This window comes from Microcaecilia unicolor, chromosome 2 (assembly GCF_901765095.1).
Source record: "Microcaecilia unicolor chromosome 2, aMicUni1.1, whole genome shotgun sequence".
In the NCBI taxonomy this organism is placed as follows: Eukaryota; Metazoa; Chordata; class Amphibia; order Gymnophiona; family Siphonopidae; genus Microcaecilia; species Microcaecilia unicolor.
Window position 1 is genome coordinate 323,005,162 of NC_044032.1, and position 23,275 is coordinate 323,028,436.

The 23,275-nt window shown below is 43.7% G+C and overlaps 1 protein-coding gene across 1 annotated transcript in view; it reads right to left on the reverse strand.

The window, feature by feature from the left end:
* ELP1 (elongator complex protein 1) overlaps positions 1–23,275 on the reverse strand; it is a 1,128,708-nt gene that overhangs the window by 462,981 nt on the left and 642,452 nt on the right. Inside the window, 1 exon segment of the mRNA XM_030194341.1 lies at positions 13,678–13,748. Coding sequence (XP_030050201.1) covers positions 13,678–13,748 — 71 coding nt within the window.

The following is a 23,275-nucleotide window of genomic DNA, read 5'->3' on the forward strand; positions in this document are numbered from 1 at the left end:
CACTACGATATAATTTGTACCCTTGTATGACAGTCCCACTGGTTATCCTCCTTCCACCAGGTCTCAGAGATACCTATTATATCTAATCTTTCATTTAGTGCAATATATTCTAATTCCCCCATTTTATTTTTTAGGCTTCTGGCACTTGCATAGAGACTATTTTTGTTGTTCCTATTTACATCCTGCTCAGCAGTTGACAGTGTTAATTTGCAATCTTTTGTCTGATTTTTACTTAAGGTCACCTGAACTACTATGGTCTCTCTTTTGCAATCTCGCTATTGGGATACCCTATCTTCCATGTTTTGCTGATATCTTTGAATGATTGTTGGCCTTCCCCCACGATCTAGTTTAAAAGCTGTTTTATCTCCTTTTTAAATGCTGATGCCAGCAGCCTGGTCCCACCCTGGTTAAGGTGGAGCCCATCCTTCCGGAACAGGCTCCCCCCTTCCCCAGAATGTTGCCCTGTTCCTTAGAAATCTAAAACCCTCCTCCCTGCACCATTGCCTCATCCATGCATTGAGACTCTGAAGCTCTGCCAGTCTCTTGGACCACGCAAATGGAACAGGTAGCAGTTCAGAAAAGGTTCTGGATTTGAGCTTTCTACCTAAGAGCCTAAATTTGGCTTCCAGAATCTCTCTCCCACATTTTCCTGTGTCATTGGTACCCACATGTACCAAAACAGCTGGCTCCTCCCCAGCACTATCTAAAGTCCTATCTAGGTGACATGTGAGGTCCACCACCTTCGCACCAGGCAGGCAAGTGACCAGGCGATCCTCACGTCCACCAGCCACCCAGCTATCTACATGCTTAATGATTAAATCACCAACTACAACAGCTGTCCTAACTCTTCCCTCCTGGGCAGTAGCTCCTGGAGACATGCTCAGTGCGAGAGGATATCGCATTCCCTGGTGTGCTGGTCCTGGCTACAGGATTACTGCCAGCTGCACTAGGGTGATGCTCTCCTTTTAGAAGCCCTCCCTCTGGAAGCACAGGGGCTGCCAGATTGGAGGTGGGACTTCTCTACAATGTCGCTGTAGGCCTCCTCTATGTACCTCTCTGTTTCCCTCAGCTCCTCCAAGTCTGCTACTCTAGCCTCAAGAGAACAGATTTGTTCTCAGAGCTAGGAGCTCTTTGCATTGAGCACACACATTTGACCTGTCACCAACTGAGAGATAATCATACATGTGACATTCAATGCAAAAGACTGGATAGCACCCCTCTCGCTGCTGGACTACTATCAGCATCTTAATATTATACAGTTGTTTAATTAAAACTTCTTAAAGTACTAGGGATATCAGATGTACAGTGGTGGAAATAAGTATTTGATCCCTTGCTGATTTTGTAAGTTTGCCCACTGACAAAGACATGAGCAGCCCATAATTGAAGGGTAGGTTATTGGTAACAGTGAGAGATAGCACATCACAAATTAAATCCGGAAATCACATTGTGGAAAGTATATGAATTTATTTGCATTCTGCAGAGGGAAATAAGTATTTAATCCCTCTGGCAACAAGACCTAATACTTGGTGGCAAAACCCTTGTTGGCAAGCACAGCGGTCAGACGTCTTCTGTAGTTGATGATGAGGTTTTGCACACATGTCAGGAGGAATTTTGGTCCACTCCTCTTTGCAGATCATCTCTAAATCATTAAGAGTTCTGGGCTGTCGCTTGGCAACTCGCATCTTCAGCTCCCTCCATAAGTTTTCAATGGGATTAAGGTCTGGTGACTGGCTAGGCCACTCCATGACCCTAATGTGCTTCTTCCTGAGCCACTACTTTGTTGCCTTGGCTGTATGTTTTGGGTCATTGTCGTGCTGGAAGACCCAGCCACGACCCATTTTTAAGGCCCTGGCGGAGGGAAGGAGGTTGTCACTCAGAATTGTACGGTACATGGCCCCATCCATTCTCCCATTGATGCGGTGAAGTAGTCCTGTGCCCTTAGCAGAGAAACACCCCCAAAACATAACATTTCCACCTCCATGCTTGACAGTGGGGACAGTGTTCTTTGGGTCATAGGCAGCATTTCTCTTCCTCCAAACACGGCGAGTTGAGTTCATGCCAAAGAGCTCAATTTTTGTCTCATCTGACCACAGCACCTTCTCCCAATCACTCTCGGCATCATCCAGGTGTTCACTGGCAAACTTCAGACGGGCCGTCACATGTGCCTTACCGGAGCAGGGGGACCTTGCGGGCACTGCAGGATTGCAATCCGTTATGTCGTAATGTGTTACCAATGGTTTTCGTGGTGACAGTGGTCCCAGCTGCCTTGAGATCATTGACAAGTTCCCCCCTTGTAGTTGTAGGCTGATTTCTAACCTTCCTCATGATCAAGGATACCCCACGAGGTGAGATTTGCGTGGAGCCCCAGATCTTTGTCGATTGACAGTCATTTGGTACTTCTTCCATTTTCTTACTATGGCACCAACAGTTGTCTCCTTCTCGCCCAGCGTCTTACTGATGGTTTTGTAGCCCATTCCAGCCTTGTGCAGGTGTATGATCTTGTCCCTGACATCCTTAGACAGCTCCTTGCTCTTGGCCATTTTGTAGAGGTTAGAGTCTGACTGATTCACTGAGTCTGTGGACAGGTGTCTTTCATACAGGTGACCATTGCCGACAGCTGTCTGTCATGCAGGTAACGAGTTGATTTGGAGCATCTACCTGGTCTGTAGGGCCAGATCTCTTACTGGTTGGTGGGGATCAAATACTATTTCCCTCTGCAGAATGCAAATAAATTCATATACTTTCCACAATGTGATTTTCCGGATTTAATTTGTGATGTGCTATCTCTCACTGTTACCAATAACCTACCCTTCAATTATGGGCTGCTCATGTCTTTGTCAGTGGGCAAACTTACAAAATCAGCAAGGGATCAAATACTTATTTCCACCACTGTATATAAAGAGCCTTAAGACGGGTGTAATTTTGTGTTGTGCTTCTCTGAAACTAATTAAACAATTAAAACGCTAAAGAAAACTCCCCTCTTGTCTAATTAGAATAATTTACTATAAATGAAGAGTTGAGCTAGGGGTGGGTTGGAGCTGGGGAGGGTGGGTGTGAATGAGGACTGATCTGTTAATGATGTGGAAAAATTTAAGTTTTTTTTTTAAATATTTGTACCCCGCGCTTTCCCACGCATGGCAGGCTCAATGCGGCTTACATGGGCCAATGGAGGGTTAAGTGACTTGCCCAGAGTCACAAGGAGCTGCCTGTGTCTGAAGTGGGAATCGAATAGTGGGAATAATTTTCCCCATAGTTTTAAAACTATGGGGAAAAGGGTTGTACACTATGGAAACTAGTTATAATGCTTGCTTCTCTGTCTTTACTTTTATTTCTTTTTCTAAGACTGAACTAGGTCCTATTGTGCCCACTAGGCATTATCTGTTAATGCTGTGGCAGAAAATTTAGAAGTTTTAAATACTTGACTATATGTATAAAATTGTTATAAATAAAATAATAAAAAAAAACTATGGGGAAAAAAGGGTATGGAGACTAGTTAATAAAGTTTGCTTTTTTTTTTTAAATTTTGTGTTATCAATGTCCTACAATTCCTCTTTTAAACCCAATTTTTAAATTACCAAGCACAGAATAAAATAATGGTCCTTACCCACAGAAATGTCCTCTTCACTCAGAACTTCTCAGAAAGAAAATTAAGTGGGACCTTTCCTCGCTATATAGTTCGGATTCTAAGGAGACTGTTTCAAACAAACCCTTTGAAGCTAGCCCAGTATTCAGGTTGCCCTTAGTAACCTTTGCAAATAATTCTTCTCTCACACACCTTAATTAACACCTAATTCAGGTCAGTAGCAGTGTTACCTCTCCAGCAGGCAAGAACAGAAAATAACTTTCTTTTAGAAACAGTTTAAGCCTTGCTACTATCTTTTTTATACCTCTTGGCTGTTAAACATCTCTAGAGGTAGAATGTAAGTTTAAAACTATGGGGAAATGGGTATACATTATGGAAACTAGTTAATAATGCTTGCTTCTCTCGCTTTTATTTTTATATATTTTTTTTTAATTTTTAATTAATTTATTTATTTTATTGCATTTGTATCCCACATTTTTCCACCTATTTGCAGGCTCAATGTGGCTACATAGTTTGTTATGGCATAGTCATTACATGATATAAGATACACTTAGTATTGTTTAGAGATTAAGTAAGGGAAGAGAGAACGAAGGTGTTAGACAGGATAGTGTGAAAGGTGGGACTTTAATAATTGGAAATATTGGTTTGGTAATGTTGTACAGGGTGTGGTTCTCTTAATATGCCTCGTTGAAGAGATGTGTCTTCAAAGATTTGCGGAAGTTAGTTTTAAGCTTTAAGGGCTGTAGGCAGTGCGTTCCACAGCTGCGTGCTCATGTAAGAGAAGGTGGTGGCGTGTAACAGCTTGTATTTTAGTCCTTTACAGCTGGGAAGTGCAGGTTGAGGAATTTGCGGGATGATCTTACGGCGTTCCCTGGGAGGCAGGTCCACGAGGTTTAGCATGTAGATTGGGGCGTCTGCGAGGATGATTTTGTGTACAATCGTACAGATTTTGAATGCAATGCATTCCTTAAGTGGGAGCCAGTGAAGTTTCTCTCTTAAGGGTTTTGCATTTTCGTATTTGGTTTTTCCAAATATGAGTCTGGCGGCAATATTCTGAGCTGTTTGGCTTTAAATTTTACAAAGATACAACAATCTTCGAAAGAAATACACCAAAATAGTAGAAAACAAATCAGAAAAATTTAAGAAAGAAATATTTCTACTTGGTTGATTAGTCCACAATTTTTTTTTGTTACATTTGTACCCCATGCTTTCCCACTCATGGCAGGCTCAATGCGGCTTACATGGGGCAATGGAGGGTTAAGTGACTTGCCCAGAGTCACAAGGAGCTGCCTGTGCCTGAAGTGGGAATCAAACTCAGTTCCCCAGGACCAAAGTCCACCACCCTAACCACTAGGCCACTCCTCCACACAATTGGAGGGTTCCTTGATAATACATTCCAAAGGAATGTGGTAAAGGCGGTTAGCTTACTGGAGTTTAAAAAAAGTTTGGATGGCTTCCTAAAGGAAAAGTCCATAGACCGTTATTAAATGGACTTGAGGAAAATCCACTTCTTATTTCTGGGATAAGCAGTATAAAATGTTTTTTACTTTTTGGGATCTTGCCAGGTATTTGTGATCTGGATTGGCCACTGTTGGAAACAGGATACTGGGCTTGATGGACCTTTAGGTCTTTCCCAGTATGGCAATACTTATGTATGTACTTATGAAGTTATAGTAACATAGTAATGACGGCAGAAAAAGACCTGCATGGTCCATCCAGTCTGCCCAACAGATAAACTCATATGTGCTACTTTTTGTGTATACCCTACTTTGATTTGTACCTGTCCTTTTCAGGGCACAGACCGTATAAGTCCTGCCCAGCACTATCCTCGCCTTCCAACAACCAGCCCCGCCTCCCACCACCGGCTCTGGCACAGACCGTATAAGTCTGCCCAGCACTATCCCCACCTCCCGCCACCGGCTCTGCCACCCAATCTCGGCTAAGCTCCTTAGGATCCATTCCTTCTGAACAGGATTCCTTTAAGTTTATCCCACGCGTGTTTGAATTCCGTTACCGTTTTCATTTCACCACTCCCGCGGGAGGGCATTCCAAGCATCCACTACTCTCTCCGTGAAAAAATACTTCCTGACATTTTTCTTGAGTCTGCCCCCCTTCAATCTCATTTCATGTCCTCTCATTCTACCACCATTTCCGGAAAAGGTTCGTTTGCGGATTAATACCGTTCAAATATTTGAATGTCTGTATCATATCACCCCTGTTTCTCCTTTCTTCCAGAGTATACATGTTCAGGTCATCAAGTCTCTACTCATAAGTCTTGTAACGCAAATCCCATACCATTCTCGTAGCTTTTCTTTGCACCGCTTCAATTCTTTTTACATCCTTCGCAAGGTACGGCCTCCAAAACTGAACACAGTACTCTACGGTGGGGCCTCACCAAAGACTTATACAGGGGCATCAACACCTCCTTTCTTCTGCTGGTCACACCTCTCTCTATACAGCCTAACAACCTTCTAGCTACGGCCACCGCCTTGTCAAACTGTTCCGTCGCCTTCAAACCCTCAGATACTATCACCCCAAGATCCCTCTCTCCGTCCGTATCTATCAGACTCTCCCCGCCCTAACACATACGTCTTCCGTGGATTTCTATTCCCTAAGTGCATCACTTTGCATTTCTTCGCATTGAATTTAATTGCCAAACCTTAGACCATTCTTCTAGCTTCCTCAGATCCTTTTTCATGTTTTCCACTCCCTCCGGGGTGTCCACTCTGTTACAGATCTTAGTATCATCCGCAAATAGGCAAACTTACCTTCTAACTCTTTGGCAATGTCACTCACAAATATATTGAACAGAATCGGTCCCAGCACCGATCCCTGAGGCACTCCACTACTCACCTTTCCCTCCTCCGAGCGAATTCCATTCACCACCACCCTCTGGCTTCTGTCCGTCAACCAGTTCCTAATCAGTTCACCACTTCGGGTCCTATCTTCAGCCCATCCAGTTTATTTAAGAGCCTCCTGTGGGAACCGTGTCAAAAGCTTGCTGAAATCTAAGTAGATTACGTCCATAGCTCGTCCCTGATTCAATTCTCCTGTCACCCAATCAAACAACTCAATGAGATTCGTTTGGCACGATTTCCCTTTGGTAAAACCATGTTGTCTTGGATCTTGCAACTTATTGGCTTCCAGGAAATTCACTATCCTTTCCTTCAGCATGGCTTCCATTACTTTTCCAATAACAGAAGTGAGGCTTACTGGCCTGTAGTTTCCAGCTTCTTCCCTATCACCACTCTTGTGAAGAGGGACAACCTCCACCGTTCTCCAATCCCTCGGAACCTCTCCCGTCTGCAAGGATATGTTAAACAAATCTTCAAGAGGACCCGCCAGAACCTCTCTGAGCTCCCTCAATATCCTGGGGTGGATCCCATCCGGTCCCATGGCTTTATCCACCTTTAGCTTTTCAAGCTGTTCATACACACTCTCTTCCATGAACGGTACTCTATCCACTTCAATCTCATTTGTACTTTTTGCAGTCCATCGCGGTCCTTCTCCAGGATTTTCTTCTGTGAAAAAAGAACAAAAGTATCTATTTAGCAAATTTGCTTTTCCTTCATCATTATCCACATAGCGGTTCGCAGTATCTTTTAGTCTCACAATTCCCTTTTTAGTCAATCTCCTTTCACTTATATATCTGAAGAAATTTTTGTCACCCCTCCTTACATTTCTAGCCATTTGTTCTTCCGCTTTTGCCAGACGTATCTCTCTCTTGGCTTCTTTCAGTTTCATCCTGTATTCCTCCTCGTGTTCCTTTTCCTGAGTTTTTGTGTATTTCTGGAACGCCAACTCTTTAGCCTTTATTTTCTCAGCCACTTGCTTGGAGAACCATATTGGTTTCCTTTTTCTCTTGCTTTTTATTTACTTTCCTTACATAAAGGTTCGTGGCCCTATTTATAGCTTCTTTCAGCCTGGACCACTGTCCTTCCACTTCTCGTATTTCCTCCCAGCCCATCATGTCCTTCCTCAGGTATTCCCCCATTTTACTAGTTAGCACACTTGAAATCCAGAACTTTGAGTTTTGAGTGGCCACTCTCCACTTTAGCTGTAATATCCCTGGCAGCGCTATAGAAATGCTTAGTAGTAGTAGTATCAAACCAAACCGTTTGATGGTCACTGCTGCCCAGGTGGGCACCCACTCGGATATTTGACACGCTATCCCCATTTGTGAGCACCAGATCCAGTGTCGCTCCCTCCCTCGTGGGTTCCGTCACCATTTGTCTGAGCAAACCGCTTTGAAAAGCATCCACGATCTCTCTACTTCTTTCCGATTCCGCAGACGGAACCTTCCAATCTACATCCGGCAGATTGAAATCTCCCAGCAACAGCACCTCTCTCTTGTTTCCCAACTTTTGAATATCTGCGATCAGGTCTTTATCTAGTTCCTCCAATTGTTTTGGAGGTCTGTAGACAACACCCACATGTATAGAGGTTCTATCCTCTCTTTTTAAGGTGATCCATATCGCTTCTTCCTTTCCCCAGGTCCCTGTCATTTCGGTCGCTGTGATATCATTTCTCACATATAGAGCTACTCCTCCACCTTTACGACTCTCTCTATCCTTCCTAAACAGATTATAGCCTGGTATGTTTGCATCCCATTCATGCGAACCATTTAGCCACATCTCCGTGATTGCAACAATGTCTAAGTCTGCCTCCAACATCAGGGCTTGAAGGTCATGAACTTTATTGCTTAGACTGCGAGAATTTGTGGCCATCGCTTTCCATATAAGTTTATATAAGTTGGAATATAAAGGTAACAATTTACAAGAAAAATTTAGGTAGTCTTGCCCCATTAAACACCTGAACAGCTATACATTTTGGATCTCCACCAATAGTACCCTGAGCATTCAGAAAACTGCGCAGTTTGGAGAGGTTCAAAAACACATATTTCTTATCTTTGAAGAAAAGAATACACTTGCACGGAATCGTAGTTGGAAACGAACATTCAATAATGAAGCCTCTTGTCTTATTTCTAGGAATTTTTTTCTCCTTTCCTGGGTCCATTTGGAAATATCAGGAAAAATCAATACTTTCCCTCCTAAAAAATTAGGCTGGGCTTTTTGAAAATACAATCTCAATAAGGTTTCTTTAGCCTGTAAAAATACAAACGAAGAGTGTAGCTCTAGTTTTGACTTCTTCCTCCGATTGCTCTAATAAAATGGAAATATCTAAATTGTCCAATGAGATTTCCTGTTGAGGTCGATCATCCTGTTTCTCTTGATTTTTTGTTGGTTCAGCATGGTTGTCATATAGTATAACTTTTGAACAGGTGGAAAAGACTGTTCTGAGTATTAAAAGTTCTCCTTTAGAAATCTTTGGAACATATCTCTTGGTGAAATAAATCTTGACTAAGGAAAATTAAGTATGCGTAAATTTAAGTTTCTCATTGCATTCTCTATGTTTTCTATCTTGCGATGCAATAGTAATCTATCCCCTGCAAACTGAGCTTGATTCTCTTGAAATTTAACCATATCTGATTCCAACTTATTTTGTTTAGTGGAAATAGTTTCAATAATGTTCTTAGCCTCTCTTGTTTGCACAGAATTATTCAAGGAAACTGAGACAAAAGAAGAACAAACCTTATGCAGGGTTTCAAGGGCAGTCCAAATAGTTTCCAGCGATATTTCTTGTGGTCTTGTCAATGGTTGAATCGCTGAGGCACATAAATCAATCTCATGTTGAGTATAAGTTGTGGAAATAAGCTCCCCCTGTGCATCCTCTGATGCCATAGGCAAGATATGCTGTATCCTCTCCACGGGCTGTGGAGACGGGCCTTCGGCAGATAATTCACTCGACACCGTCAAAGAAGAAGCTCGCCTCCCCTTCGAGAATTCATTTGAATATAGTCTCGGAACTGCAGCTTCAACTGGTTGTGGAAGTGAAGGGGTAGCTGGTCCCATCGGCTAAGCGAATATTCACTTTCTAATCCGGGGCTCTTCCTAGCCCTGGAAGCAGAGACGTCTGCAATCGGGGTAGAGACAGTAAAGGCTGTAATGGAGGTTTGACGAACAAGTGGGGATTCAGGCTTCGGGAGAGGAGGTCCCTTCAGCTTCCCCTTCCTCTTCGGCATGCTCGAATGCTATTAACGAATTATGAAGTCCGTAGAAGAGCGTTCCTTAAAGCCCACCTATATCGTCGCCATCTTGGAACCCTCCTTCCCCGACTACCTCTTATATTTTTTTGTTCTAAGACTGAACTAGGCCCTCTTATCATCCTTAAGTCCAGCCCCATCTGTCTCTCACCATCCTTCAGTCCAGCACCTCTTCCTCCCTCTCTTTTCATCCAGCTTCTCCCTCTCTCTCGCCTTTCATGCAGTGGTATTTCTCTCCCCTCCACCAAATCATACTTTCTGCTCCTCACCCTCAGCTGCTGCTGTTTCTTGCCCAGACCAGAACAGCAGCAGCAAACTTACACCAGTCACTGCGTTGACTGTTGGCTCTGGCGGTCCCCTATCCTTTCTGGGGTCAAGTTCCTGTTCCGCAGCAGAGGGCCAGCAGAGCCGACAGTGTGTGCAGGAAGACTGTGGTCCCACAATTACTTTCAGAGGCACAAATCCAAGATGGCGGTGCCCATAGGGTCAGTTCCTGTTTTATACTACTCACAAGACACACCACCTTCAGACTTGGAGGAGCATGAGTAATTTGCACAGAAACTACAGGCAGTGAGCATTCTCAGTTGGGTTCATTTATGTGTCTGTTTTACTGAACAAACTGGGATAATTCAGCTCCCCCCCCCCCCCAACTTGAGAATTTCACTGCTCCATCTCTCTCAGGAATGAAAGGACATTTCTGTCTTCAGACTAGCTGTTTTTTCTCTCTCTCATTCTTTTTTCAAGCACAGGGGCACAGGATTTCTGCGTCATACAATTCTGTCAGCTTTTAGGGACAGCATGCACCAATCCCATTCACTACCCCCTCCATTTTATTTTACTATACATATATTCTGTTACAAGAATGCAGGATAGGACAACTCATGCATTTGCCCTCACTTCTTTCATGGCTTCATATTGAAATGCTGGATGGCCAGACTCCCTCTCCACATACTGTGTCCCTCTGCAAACATCCTGTTTTGTTAAACAGATCTTCTGTTAAAGAATGCAAGATTCACTCATTAAGGGGCAGCCCCAGCAGCACTCACAGAGATTCACTGATTTCCCCCCCATGGTCTCTCTGCCTTACCTCGCCTGACAAAAACAAACACCCTTAAAAAACTGATGCCCTAATCGATACCTCTGCACAGTGGCGTACCTAGGGTAGTTGACACCCATGGCCGGTCATTTTTTAACACCCCCACCCCCCCCCCAAATCCAGTACTAGGCATGCCGAGAATACAAAACACTCAGGACCTATAGAGCAATTCTACCATACCATAAGCAGTCATTTCTACGAGTCACACAAGGAAAAGGAAAGCATCTTAAATACTACAGTGAGCACTAGAACATCAATTCACCTATTGTAAAACGAAACCAGACAGAATAGTACAGATCGTAGATCCTGCACAGTCAATGCCCAACTGAAAGCCATGTCTTTTTCACAAACACAGATACACCCTAATCCACTATAGAATAAGTAATCATAAACTTTCTATTTAGACAAAAATTAACTGAACCCCCAATGCCAGACTCTGCATACAATGCAACACCACAGAAACAGAAACTGTCCCCTAGTACTGTGCAAAATATAAAGACAGCAGATGTAAATTTGAAAAAAAACCTAACAAGTACCAATCACCACTTTACAAATTAACAAATAGAAATAAAACAAATATAGAAAGTAAAATAATACCATTTTATTGGACTAATACATTTAGCTTTCAGAGGCCAAAACCTCCGTCCTCGGGTCAGTACAGTATAGTGCTGTTACAGTATCTTATCCTGACCTGAGGAAGGGGGTTTTGTTCTCCGAAAGTTAGTCAAAATGTATTAAAATTAGTCCAATAAAAGATTACCTTATTTACATGTTCTATTATAAACATTTAACACATCTACAATACTTTATCCTAAAGCAAAAAAAATAAAAAAATATATTTTATTTACAATTTGTCGTCTCTGGTTTCTGCTTTCCTCATCTTCTTTTCACCGTCTTCCTTCCATCCAGCATCTGTCTTCACTCTCTCTCTCTCTCTGCCATCCAGTGTCTGCCCTCTCTGCCGTCCCTTCCATCCACTGCCTGCCCTTTCTCTCTGCCCCTTCAATCCATCATTTGCCCTCCCTCTCCCATCCATCCAGGGTCTGCCCTCCTTCTCGCTCTCCCTTCCATCTAGGATCTGTCCCCTCTCTCTCTCTGCCCCTTTTTTCAGCCCCCAGTTCCAGCCCCCTTCTCCCCTCTGAACACCCCCACCCCAGTCCCCTTCTCCCCTCCCCTTCTCCTGTCTGAGACCCCCACACCACAGTCCCCTTCTCCCCTCCCCTGTCTGAGACCCCCACCCCAGTCCCCTTCTCTCCTCTGAACACCCCCATCCCAGTCCCCTTCTCCCCTCCCCTTCTCCCCTCTGAGACCCCCCCCCCAGTCCCCTTCTCCCCTCCCCTGTCTGAGATCACCACCCCAGTCCCCTTCTCCCCTCCCCTTTTCCCCTCTGAGACCCCCACCCCAGTCCCCTTCTCCCCTCCCCTGTCTGAGATCCTCACCCAGTCCCCTTCTCCCCTCCCCTTCTCCCCTCTGAGATCCTCACCCCAGTCCCCTTCTCCCCTCTGAACACCCCCACCCGAGTCCCTTTCGCCCCTCTCCTTCCCCACCTCAGTCCCGTTAAAACCGGCGAAGCAGCGTCGCAGGCAGCGCCTCGTGCCCTGCTTGTAAAAAAAAATCAAATCTCCTTCCTTCTCCTCGTCTTGACGTCGACTCGGGCCTTCCAATCAATTGTGAGGTCGACGTCAAGACAAGGAGGGGAAGGAGGAAGGAGATTTGATTTTTTTTTTTTTTTACAAGCAGGGCACGAGGCGCTGCCTGCGACGCTGCTTCGCCGGGTTTTTTAAATGTGCGGCGCCGTGGGAACGGCCATGGGAGGTGGCGGGAGCGGAGCACCCCCCCCCCACCGGCACCCGGGGCGGACCGCCCCCCCCCCCCCCCCCCCCCCCCCCCTTGGTACGCCACTGCCTCTGCACACAAAACACAATTTCACTTTGCATGAAAAAAAAATACATTTTACAGTTTAAACGGAATGCTCGAACAGGCAGCTCCCCCTCTGGTTTGGGAGCTGCTGCTCCTACAGTGCTGTTTTTGTTCTAAAACTGTGTGCAGTGCTGATTTTTTTCCCTCCTGTGTCCATCCCCTTTGCCTTGCTGGCAGGAGAAAAATACATTTTATGCTTTAAACAGAACTCGTACAAAAGAACTATGTCAACTGCTCTCTCATTGTGCAAGACTTGAAAACCTCTCATTTTTATTTATAAGTGTGACTGTTTAGAGTGATTTTAAATGTGCAAGCCCTCATTCTCAAGCAACTCGTTTCCTAGGTGTAAGATACATTTCCCCCTTCCCCATCTCTTCTGGCAACTTCATGAAAAAAAAAAAAAAAGAATCTGCCTAAGCCAATGCCTCCACCACTTCTCTAACATATGTGGTGTATTTTTCAGAACTGTGTAAATCTTGCTTTTTACAGCCCCTAAGGAACATCTCCCTGTGCAATGTCTGAACATTTTTCTCAGCATTTTTAGATTTCTGTCAAGCCTGCCTCTCTGCAGGCATACTACAGATTCCTAAAAAACTGCCAGTACAACATCTCAAGCAGTGCTCTGCAGATTAAGGTGCAAGCCCTCATCCCTAACATGTGTGCACGTCTTGCTGGTTGACCCTTCCCTGCACCCCCATCCCTCCCAACTGAAAAAGCCTGTTACAGCTAAATACAATACTCACATCCCCTCTCACCAACTGGTTACCATAAGATCCCAACAGCAGCTCCACCCCATCTATACAGGAAGGGAAATCTTGCTCCATTCTGCCTTTCTCTCACAGACAATCTTGTAAAAAAAGACCCCTCTCCCACCCTGTTTCCCAGCCCATTAATAGGCTTAGTGGTGGGCACTGCTAGTTATCAATTTGGATTGTTAAGATGCAAAGCATGTGCAGTACTAAATCACTCACCTTGTCCAGCCACTTCCGAATCTGTGCCATAACGAGAGCTCTATGATGAACAGTTTCTAAATTTCCTCTTGGCATCTACAATGATGACATGTACAAAAACTACATTATAGAATTCTGCTTTTAATAAATGGTGATGTGTGTGTTTTACCTTCAAGACCGTCTTGTTGCTCTGGCTGCCTATCTACTGTACACCGAGCACCAGCTGCTGTGGTAAGCTATGCATATACTTCCAAGGCCTGATTTCAGCTCCCCTGGACCAGCTGAGCTAAGGAGTGCTGCAGAGCACATTCAAAGCCACCAAGGAAAAGGACACTGCCATTTCTAGTCAGGATGAGCTGTACCCGTTCTCAAGGAACAAGGGTCTGTGACCTCTGGCCAAGGATTGTTACATTAATGGCCAACGCAAGCATTTAAAAAATGTGAGAAAAAGCTAAGCAGTTATGGTGCTGTAATCCAACAGCAAAATGGGCCAAAATATTATCTGCCCATCAGGTCACTAAGAAAACAAATGAAGCAATATTGAAACTCCACAATTTCTTTTAATTGCTGGTCACATTGGTTAAAGCTGTACTCAGCACTGGCCAATATTCAGACATTGGTGTAGAATATCTGGGCATGGTACTGGCCACCACCAATATCTGGATAGTGGTGATAATGATTCTGGAAAACGTGGGATAGTTTTTCCTGTCTAAAGCTTTGCAGATCCAGCTCAGCCCACTGACCACCCCAATGCTATGTGGAGAGCATCAGTGCAGTCTGGTGATTTTCAGCTGCGTTACCCAAATAATGAAAATCTTGGATGGCCCCAGTCAGCTTTGACTATTGTGCTCACAATATACTGGCCTATACAAAAAGTAATGGCTCATGTAAATGACAATACTGCAAAAATAAAATCTATGGAGTAAATTTCCAGCCTACACAGTCACTGTACTAAGCTAAGTGATGTTACTGACACGTAACATATATGGATAGCAGTGCTTGAATGTAAGTAGCTGTGCAGAATATATGTATTAATTGGTAATTGTGTCTGCACTATTTGTTTAGATTTAGGCCTGCTATTTGTCAAGTCTAAACTAAACAGGTAATTTATCCATTTAGCAGCCTAATATCACTGCTAAAATGATAATTTCCAGCACCCCCACCACTTCTCCCCTAACCTGACCCATTATTATCTGGATAAAGTCTAGTCATTTAGAGAGTTAATGGCCCTCTTTTGTTCACTAACTCTCTAAACGCCTAACTTGATTCTAACGTTGGGTCATATGTTTTCAATTCACAAAATCTATTTCTTGTTAAGTAATCATTTCATTACTAATTCTTCCAATATCATATGGAGAAACTATTTTCAACACAACAGATTTTCATGTCTTCACTTGTTTCATCACAGATACAAAAGAGAGGGTAAAACAGCATACAAATAATACAGAAACAAAAAAGCAACCACTGGGCCTTCAGAGGATTGAGATGATCAAAGTCTCTTGTTTATTAATTGATGGACAGACCCGACACGGGCCGTGTTTCGGCGCACTGGCACCTGCCTCAGGGGTCAGTTAAGCTGTTTTTTTTTAAACTGACAGCGTTGTCCTATGCTGATTTTGCTCTCGGAGCAATTGAGACTCTATTCCATATCAAAGGTGCTACACTGTGACAGTACTACCTACAATTTTTTGATCAGGATTAGCTGACCCCTGAGGTAGGCGCTAGTTCGCCGAAAAACGGCCCGTGTTGGGTCTATCAGTCAATTAATAAACAAGAGACTTTGATCATCTCAATCCTGAAGGCCCAGTGTTGCTTTTTTGTTTCTTCACTTGTTTCATGACATTACTGTGTATTTCAAGAATGCTATTCAGTGGTATGTACCACAGAGCCCATTGCAGTAAATGAATGCTGGAAATTTGGTTGTGCCTGCCTTGAACCACTTTTGACTGTATGTGACCAAAAAAGGAACACTTTCGACTGCTGGGCCTCTCGAATGAAATAAATTGCCAACTGGACTGAAACATTAGACCCATTTGTTGGCGTTAAGTGTCAACTGATGGCACATTTGATGAGTATGGCTTTTTAATGTTACTGCTGGTTAAGGTTGCGGTTTGTGCTTGAGGACCTTCTTGCCGCCTGCTCATGGACTATGAAGTAGATATGAATTTGTAATATTTTGTTGTGGTTTTTTTTAGATCTGTGTGATTTATGTATTTTGCGTGTGTATATTTTATACTTCGCCCTGGATAAGGGCGGGTTATAAATAATAAATCTAATCTAACTTATCTTCCCAAATGATGATCTTCCCTTCCTTCCTCTTTACCCACAACAAGCTCTGAGCCAGAAAACTGCCTTAGTTCAACTAAACTATATGTGCACTAATGTGATACAGTGCTGGCACAACCAGCCTATAGGTTATTTAGCACTGCTCAATTCCAAAAACGTAGCCTCAGGTAATCATTAAATCTTGTATCTATCATTTTGAATTATAGGTATTTATGTTACAGCTTACTGAAAAAACAAAAGAAATCTGTGGTTTTCAGTAACATAGGTACTATTAAGAATCACACTGAGAAATTTGATCTTACCTGCTTAATTTTCTTTCCTTAAATGTCTTCAGACGATTCCCAATGAGTGGGTATAGAGTGGGGGAAATAAGTATTTGATCCCTTGCTGATTTTGTAAGTTTGCCCACTGACAAAGACATGAGCAGCCCATAATTGAAGGGTAGGTTATTGGTAACAGTGAGAGATAGCACATCACAAATTAAATCCGGAAAATCACATTGTGGAAAGTATATGAATTTATTTGCATTCTGCAGAGGGAAATAAGTATTTGATCCCCCACCAACCAGTAAGAGATCTGGCCCCTACAGACCAGGTAGATGCTCCAAATCAACTCGTTACCTGCATGACAGACAGCTGTCGGCAATGGTCACCTGTATGAAAGACACCTGTCCACAGACTCAGTGAATCAGTCAGACTCTAACCTCTACAAAATGGCCAAGAGCAAGGAGCTGTCTAAGGATGTCAGGGACAAGATCATACACCTGCACAAGGCTGGAATGGGCTACAAAACCATCAGTAAGACGCTGGGCGAGAAGGAGACAACTGTTGGTGCCATAGTAAGAAAATGGAAGAAGTACAAAATGACTGTCAATCGACAAAGATCTGGGGCTCCACGCAAAATCTCACCTCGTGGGGTATCCTTGATCATGAGGAAGGTTAGAAATCAGCCTACAACTACAAGGGGGGAACTTGTCAATGATCTCAAGGCAGCTGGGACCACTGTCACCACGAAAACCATTGGTAACACATTACGACATAACGGATTGCAATCCTGCAGTGCCGCAAGGTCCCCCTGCTTCCGGAAGGCACATGTGACGGCCCGTCTGAAGTTTGCCAGTGAACACCTGGATGATGCCGAGAGTGATTGGGAGAAGGTGCTGTGGTCAGATGAGACAAAAATTGAGCTCTTTGGCATGAACTCAACTCGCCGTGTTTGGAGGAAGAGAAATGCTGCCTATGACCCAAGAACACCGTCCCCACTGTCAAGCATGGAGGTGGAAATGTTATGTTTTGGGGGTGTTTCTCTGCTAAGGGCACAGGACTACTTCACCGCATCAATGGGAGAATGGATGGGGCCATGTACCGTACAATTCTGAGTGACAACCTCCTTCCCTCCGCCAGGGCCTTAAAAATGGGTCGTGGCTGGGTCTTCCAGCACGACAATGACCCAAAACATACAGCCAAGGCAACAAAGGAGTGGCTCAGGAAGAAGCACATTAGGGTCATGGAGTGGCCTAGCCAGTCACCAGACCTTAATCCCATTGAAAACTTATGGAGGGAGCTGAAGATGCGAGTTGCCCAAGCGACCAGCCCAGAACTCTTAATGATTTAGAGATGATCTGCAAAGAGGAGTGGACCAAATTCCTCCTGACATGTGTGCAAACCTCATCATCAACTACAGAAGACGTCTGACCGCTGTGCTTGCCAACAAGGGTTTTGCCACCAAGTATTAGGTCTTGTTTGCCAGAGGGATTAAATACTTATTTCCCTCTGCAGAATGCAAATAAATTCATATACTTTCCACAATGTGATTTTCCGGATTTAATTTGTGATGTGCTATCTCTCACTGTTACCAATAACCTACCCTTCAATTATGGGCTGCTCATGTCTTTGTCAGTGGGCAAACTTACAAAATCAGCAAGGGATCAAATACTTATTTCCCCACTGTATAACCTACCTGCAGATATGGAGACTGAGAACTATTGAGTGACATCATCCTATAAGATCCTATGCAACCTTGAGCCATCCAGTTTTTCTACTGACCAAGCAAGATGGTATAAAAGAAAATAACAGATCCCCAATAACCCAGGGAAAGAAGGAAACAACCAGAATTTTGTTTTTTTTAACTCAAAACCTTTATACATTTATACTACCGATCACCCAGTTGTTTAAGCTAAGTTGTAGTTCTTTTTACTTTGCACATGTAGGCATAATGTTTTCAGCATAATGTTGCTTTCTTAAGGGAAGTTTGTCTTTGTGAATTTGGTAAATTGTTTTGCCTCTGTTTTTTGGTCACAATAGTTTTTTCTCTTTTAGTTTTCTATTGTGACTTGTTTCAGAGGATTGAGAGAAACCTGTGATAAAAGCTGTTAAGGGAAGACCATCTCTGAAGGCGTTCCTGGTAGTTGAGGATTCGGTTTTATTTAAATTTGCTATTTTATTTACAGACAATTTACGGAGGAATATCATTTCCACTGAGAAAGTATGCCTGGGCAATAATGGAAAGGCCAAGACCTGCTATAACAGACACTGAGGGTAATTCTAAAGAAGGCTCAGCTAAGTCAATGAATGAAATCTAACAGACTGAGTAGCCAAACTCAGCTGAGACCAAGAGGAAGCTGAATTTTAAGTATTGTGTCCAATTCTGGTCGCCACATCTCAAAAAACATATAAAGGAATTAGAGAAGGTGCAGAGAATGGCAACGAAAATGATAAAGGGAATGGAACGACTTCCCTATGAGGAAAGGCTGAGAAGGTTAGGGCTCTTCAGCTTGGAGAAAAGGCGGCTGAGGGGTGATATGATAGAAGTCATATAAGTACATAACTACATAAGTAATGCCACACTGGGAAAAGACCAAGGGTCCATCGAACCCAGCATCCTGTCCACGACAGCGGCCAATCCAGGCCAAGGGCACCTGGCGAGCTGCCCAAACGTACAAACATTCTATACATGTTATTCCTGGAATTGTGGATTTTTCCAAAGTCCATTTAGTAGTGGTTTATGGACTTGTTCTTAGGAAACCGTCTAACCCCTTTTTAAACTCTGCTAAGCTAAACCGCCTTCACCACATTCTCCGGCAACGAATTCCAAAGTTTAATTATGTGTTGGGTGAAGAAACATTTTCTCCAATTTGTTTTAAATTTACTACACTGTAGTTTCATCGTATGCCCCCTAGTCCTAGGATTTTTGAAAGCGTGAACAGACGCTTCACATCCACCTGTTCCACTCCACTCATTATTTATATACCTCTATCATGCCTCTCCTCCTCCCTTATCCAAGCTGAAAAGCCCTAGCCTCCTTAGTCTTTCTTCATTGGGAAGTCGTTCCATCCCCCGCTATCATTTTAGTCGCCCTTTGCTGCACCTTTCCAATTCTACTATCCAGCTTATTTTCGAAAGAGACGGACGCCCATCTTCCGACACAAATCGGGAGATGGACGTCCGTCTCAAAACAGGTATAATCGAAAGCTGAATTTGGACGGCCCCAACTGCTTTCCGTCACAGGGACGGGCGAATTCTCGGGGCGTGGCCGAACGGGTAGCGAAGGGCGGGACAGGGGCATTTCTGGGGCGTGGTTAACAGATGGACCTCTGCGCCTGATAATGGAAAGAAGCAAGACGTCCCCGACGAGCATTTAGTCCACACAAAGCTGGTCCTGTTGTTTCACGACCAAGCTTCCAAAAAGTCCCCAAACTGACCAGATGACCACCGGAGGGAATCGGGGATGATCTCCCTGTCTCCCCCAGTGGTCACTAAACCCCTCCAACCCTAAAAACAAACTGTTTAAATATTTTTTTCCAGCCTCTATGTCAGCCTCAAATACCATACCTAGCTCCATGACAGCAGTATGCAGGACCCCCGAGCAATTTAGTTTAGTTGGTGCTGCGCGGGACCCATGCAGAGAGCAAAAATCGGAAGAAAAAAAAAACATGCAAGTGCAGTCAGGGACGTCCAAATTAAAACAATAGTAATAGGGGGATTCGAACCAGCCACCTTCTGATTACAAGACTTGTGCTCTAACCACTGCATCACTTATTCAGTTGCTTAGACATTCCTTCCCTTTCCATTAAGTCCCTCCAAGTTTCTGTCAGCCAATCACAGCTCATTTACCTGACATTGGTGTCAGCTAAACGAGCTGTGATTGGCTGACAGAATCTTGCAGGGACTTAATGGAAAGGGAAGGAGGTCTAGGCAGCTGAATAAGTGGTGCAGGTGGTTAGAGCACAGGTCTTGTAATCAGAAGGTGGCTGGTTCGAATCCCCCTATTACTATTGTTTTAATTTAGACGTCCCTGACTGCACTTGCATGTTTTTTTTTTTGGACGTCCCTGACTGCACAGCACCAACTAAACTAAAATTGCTCTGGGGACCTGCATACTGCTGTCATGGAGCTAGGTATGATATTTGAGGCTGGCATAGAGGCCATCTCAGGGGGACCAGTGCACTACGAATGCTGGCCCCTCCCACGACCAAATGGCTTGGATTAGGTCCGTTTTTGAGATGGCCGGCAGCGGTTTCGATTATCGCTAAAAACCACGGACGGCCATATCTAGGTCCAGCAATCTCACCATTTGTGTAGTCTATCTCTAGAGTCAACACAAATGATAGGATTTCAGCGGGCCGAACCGTATATCGAAACCGAAGATGGACGGCCATCTCGTTTCGATTTTACGGTTCGCTCCGCCTCTTCGCGGAGCCGTCTCCGAGATGGACGTTTTTACACATGGGCGTTGGCGTTCGATTATGCCCCTCTATATCTTTCTTGAGATGCGGCGACAAGAATTGAACACAATACTCAAGGTGCGGGTCGCACCATGGAGCGATACAACGGCATTATAACATCCTCACACCTGTTTTCCATACCTTTCCTAATAATACCCAATATTCTATTCACTTTCCTAGCCGCAGCAGCACACTGAGCAGGTTTCAGTGTATTATTGACGACGACACCCAGATCCCTTTCTTGGTCCGTAACTCCTAACGTGGAACCTTGCATGACGTAGCTATAATTCGGGTTCTTTTTTCCCACATGCATCACCTTGTACTTGCTCACATTAAAAGTCATCTGCCATTTAGCTGCCCAGTCTCCCAGTCTCGTAAGGTCCTTCTGTAATTTTTCACAATCCTGTCACAAGTTAACGACTTTGAATAACTTTGTGTCATCAGCAAATTTAATTACCTCGCTAGTTACTCCTATCTCTAAATCATTTACAAATATATTAAAAGGCAGTGGTCCTAGCACAGACCCCTGAGGACCCCACTAACTACCTTTCTCCATTGTGAATACTGTCCATTTAACCCACTCTCTGTTTCCTATCCTTCAACCAGTTTTTAATCCACAATAGGATATTTCCTCCTATCCCATGACCCTCCAATTTCCTCTGTAGCCTTTCATGAGGTACCTTGTCAAACGCCCTTTGAAAATCCAGATACACGATATCAACCGGCTCCCCTTTGTCCACATGTTTGTTTACTCCTTCAAAGAATTGAAGTAAATTGGTCAGGCAAGATTCCCCCCCACAAAAGCCGTGCTGACTTGGTCTCAGTAATCCATGTCCTTGGATGTGCTCTGTAATTTTGTTTTTGATAATAGCCTCTACCATTTTCCCCAGCACCGACATCAGACTCACCAGTCTATAATTTCCCGGATCTCCCCTGGAACCTTTTTAAAAATTGGCATTACATTGGCCACCCTCCAATCTACCAGTGCCACGCTCGATGTTAAGGATAAATTTCATATCACTAACAGTAGCTCCGCAAGCTCATTTTTCAATCAGTACTCTAGGATGAATACCATCCGGTCCAGCAGATTTGCTACTCTTCAGTTTGCTGCACTGCCCCATTACGTCCTCCAGGTTTACCGTGAAGTCAGTAAGTTTCTCCGATTCGTCCGCTTGAAATACCATTTCCGACATCGGTATCCCACCCAAATCTTCCTCTGTGAAGACCGAAGCAAAGAATTCATTCAATCTCTCCACTACATCTTTATCTTCCTTGATCACCCCTTTTACCCCTCTGTCATCCAGCGGCCCAACCGATTCTTTTGCCGGCTTCCTGCTTTTAATATACCGAAAAATATTTTTACTATGTTTTTTTGCCTTTAATGCTCCTTATGCTGCTTCTTCTTATTTCAGACGGTTCCTTCTTCCATTTTCTGAAGGCGTTTCTTTTAGCCCTAATAGCTTCCTTGACCTTACTTTTCAACCACGCTGGCTGTCTTTTGGACTTCCGTCTTTCTTTTCTAATTCGCGGAATATGTTTGGCCTGGGCCTCCAGGATGGTATTTTGAACAGCGTCCATGCCTGTTGTACAGTTTTTACCCTCTCAGTTGCCCCCCTAAGTTTTTTTTTAACCGTTCTTCTCATTTTATCACAGTCTCCTTTTTTAAAGTTAAACGCTAATGTATTTGACTTCCTGTGTATAGTTACTTCAAGGTTGCTATGAAAACAGATCATATTATGATCACTGTTATCAAGCGGCCTGAGTACCATAATGTCCCTCACCAGATCATGTGCTCCCTAAGGATCAAGTCTAGAATTTTCCTTCTCTCGTCGGCTCCTGCACCAGCTGCTCCATAAAGCTGTCATTGGTTTCATCAAGGAATTGTACCTCTCTAGCGTGTCCCGATGTTACATTTACCCAGTCTATATTTGGATAATTGAAGTCACCAATTATTACTCACATTGTATCTGTTCACACCGGAATCGGTAAATGCCTATTCGGTACTATGTAAGCCACCTGCTAATAGGTGGGAAAATGTGGGATACAAATGTAACAAATACAAAATAAATAAATTATCACATTGCCCATTTTGTTTGCGTCTCTGATTTCTTTTATCATTTCTGCATCTACCTGCTCATCCTGGGGAGGCAGACGTAGTACACTCCTATCCCTTTTATACATGGAATTTCAACCCACAATGATTCAAAGGTGTGATTGTGTCCTGCTGAATTTGTAATCTATCTGAATCAAGGCTCTCATTAATATACAATGCTACCCCTCCACCAGTCCAATCCACCCTATCAGTACGATATACTTTGTACCCCACCAGGCCTATTATATCCAATTTTTCATTTAGTGCAATATATTCCAACTCTCCCATCTTATTTCTTAGACTCCTAGCATTTGCATATAGATATTTCAGAGTATATTTGTTGTTCCTATTTGCATGATGCTTAGTACCTGACACTATTGATTTGCCATCTTTTGTCTGATCTTTGGTTGTATTTAAGGGCACCTGGCCTACCATGGTCTGTTGTGCAAACTCATTATCCAGAAACCCTATCTTCCCTGTTTGTGAGGTATCCTTGCAAGATACCTTATCCCGAACCATGCG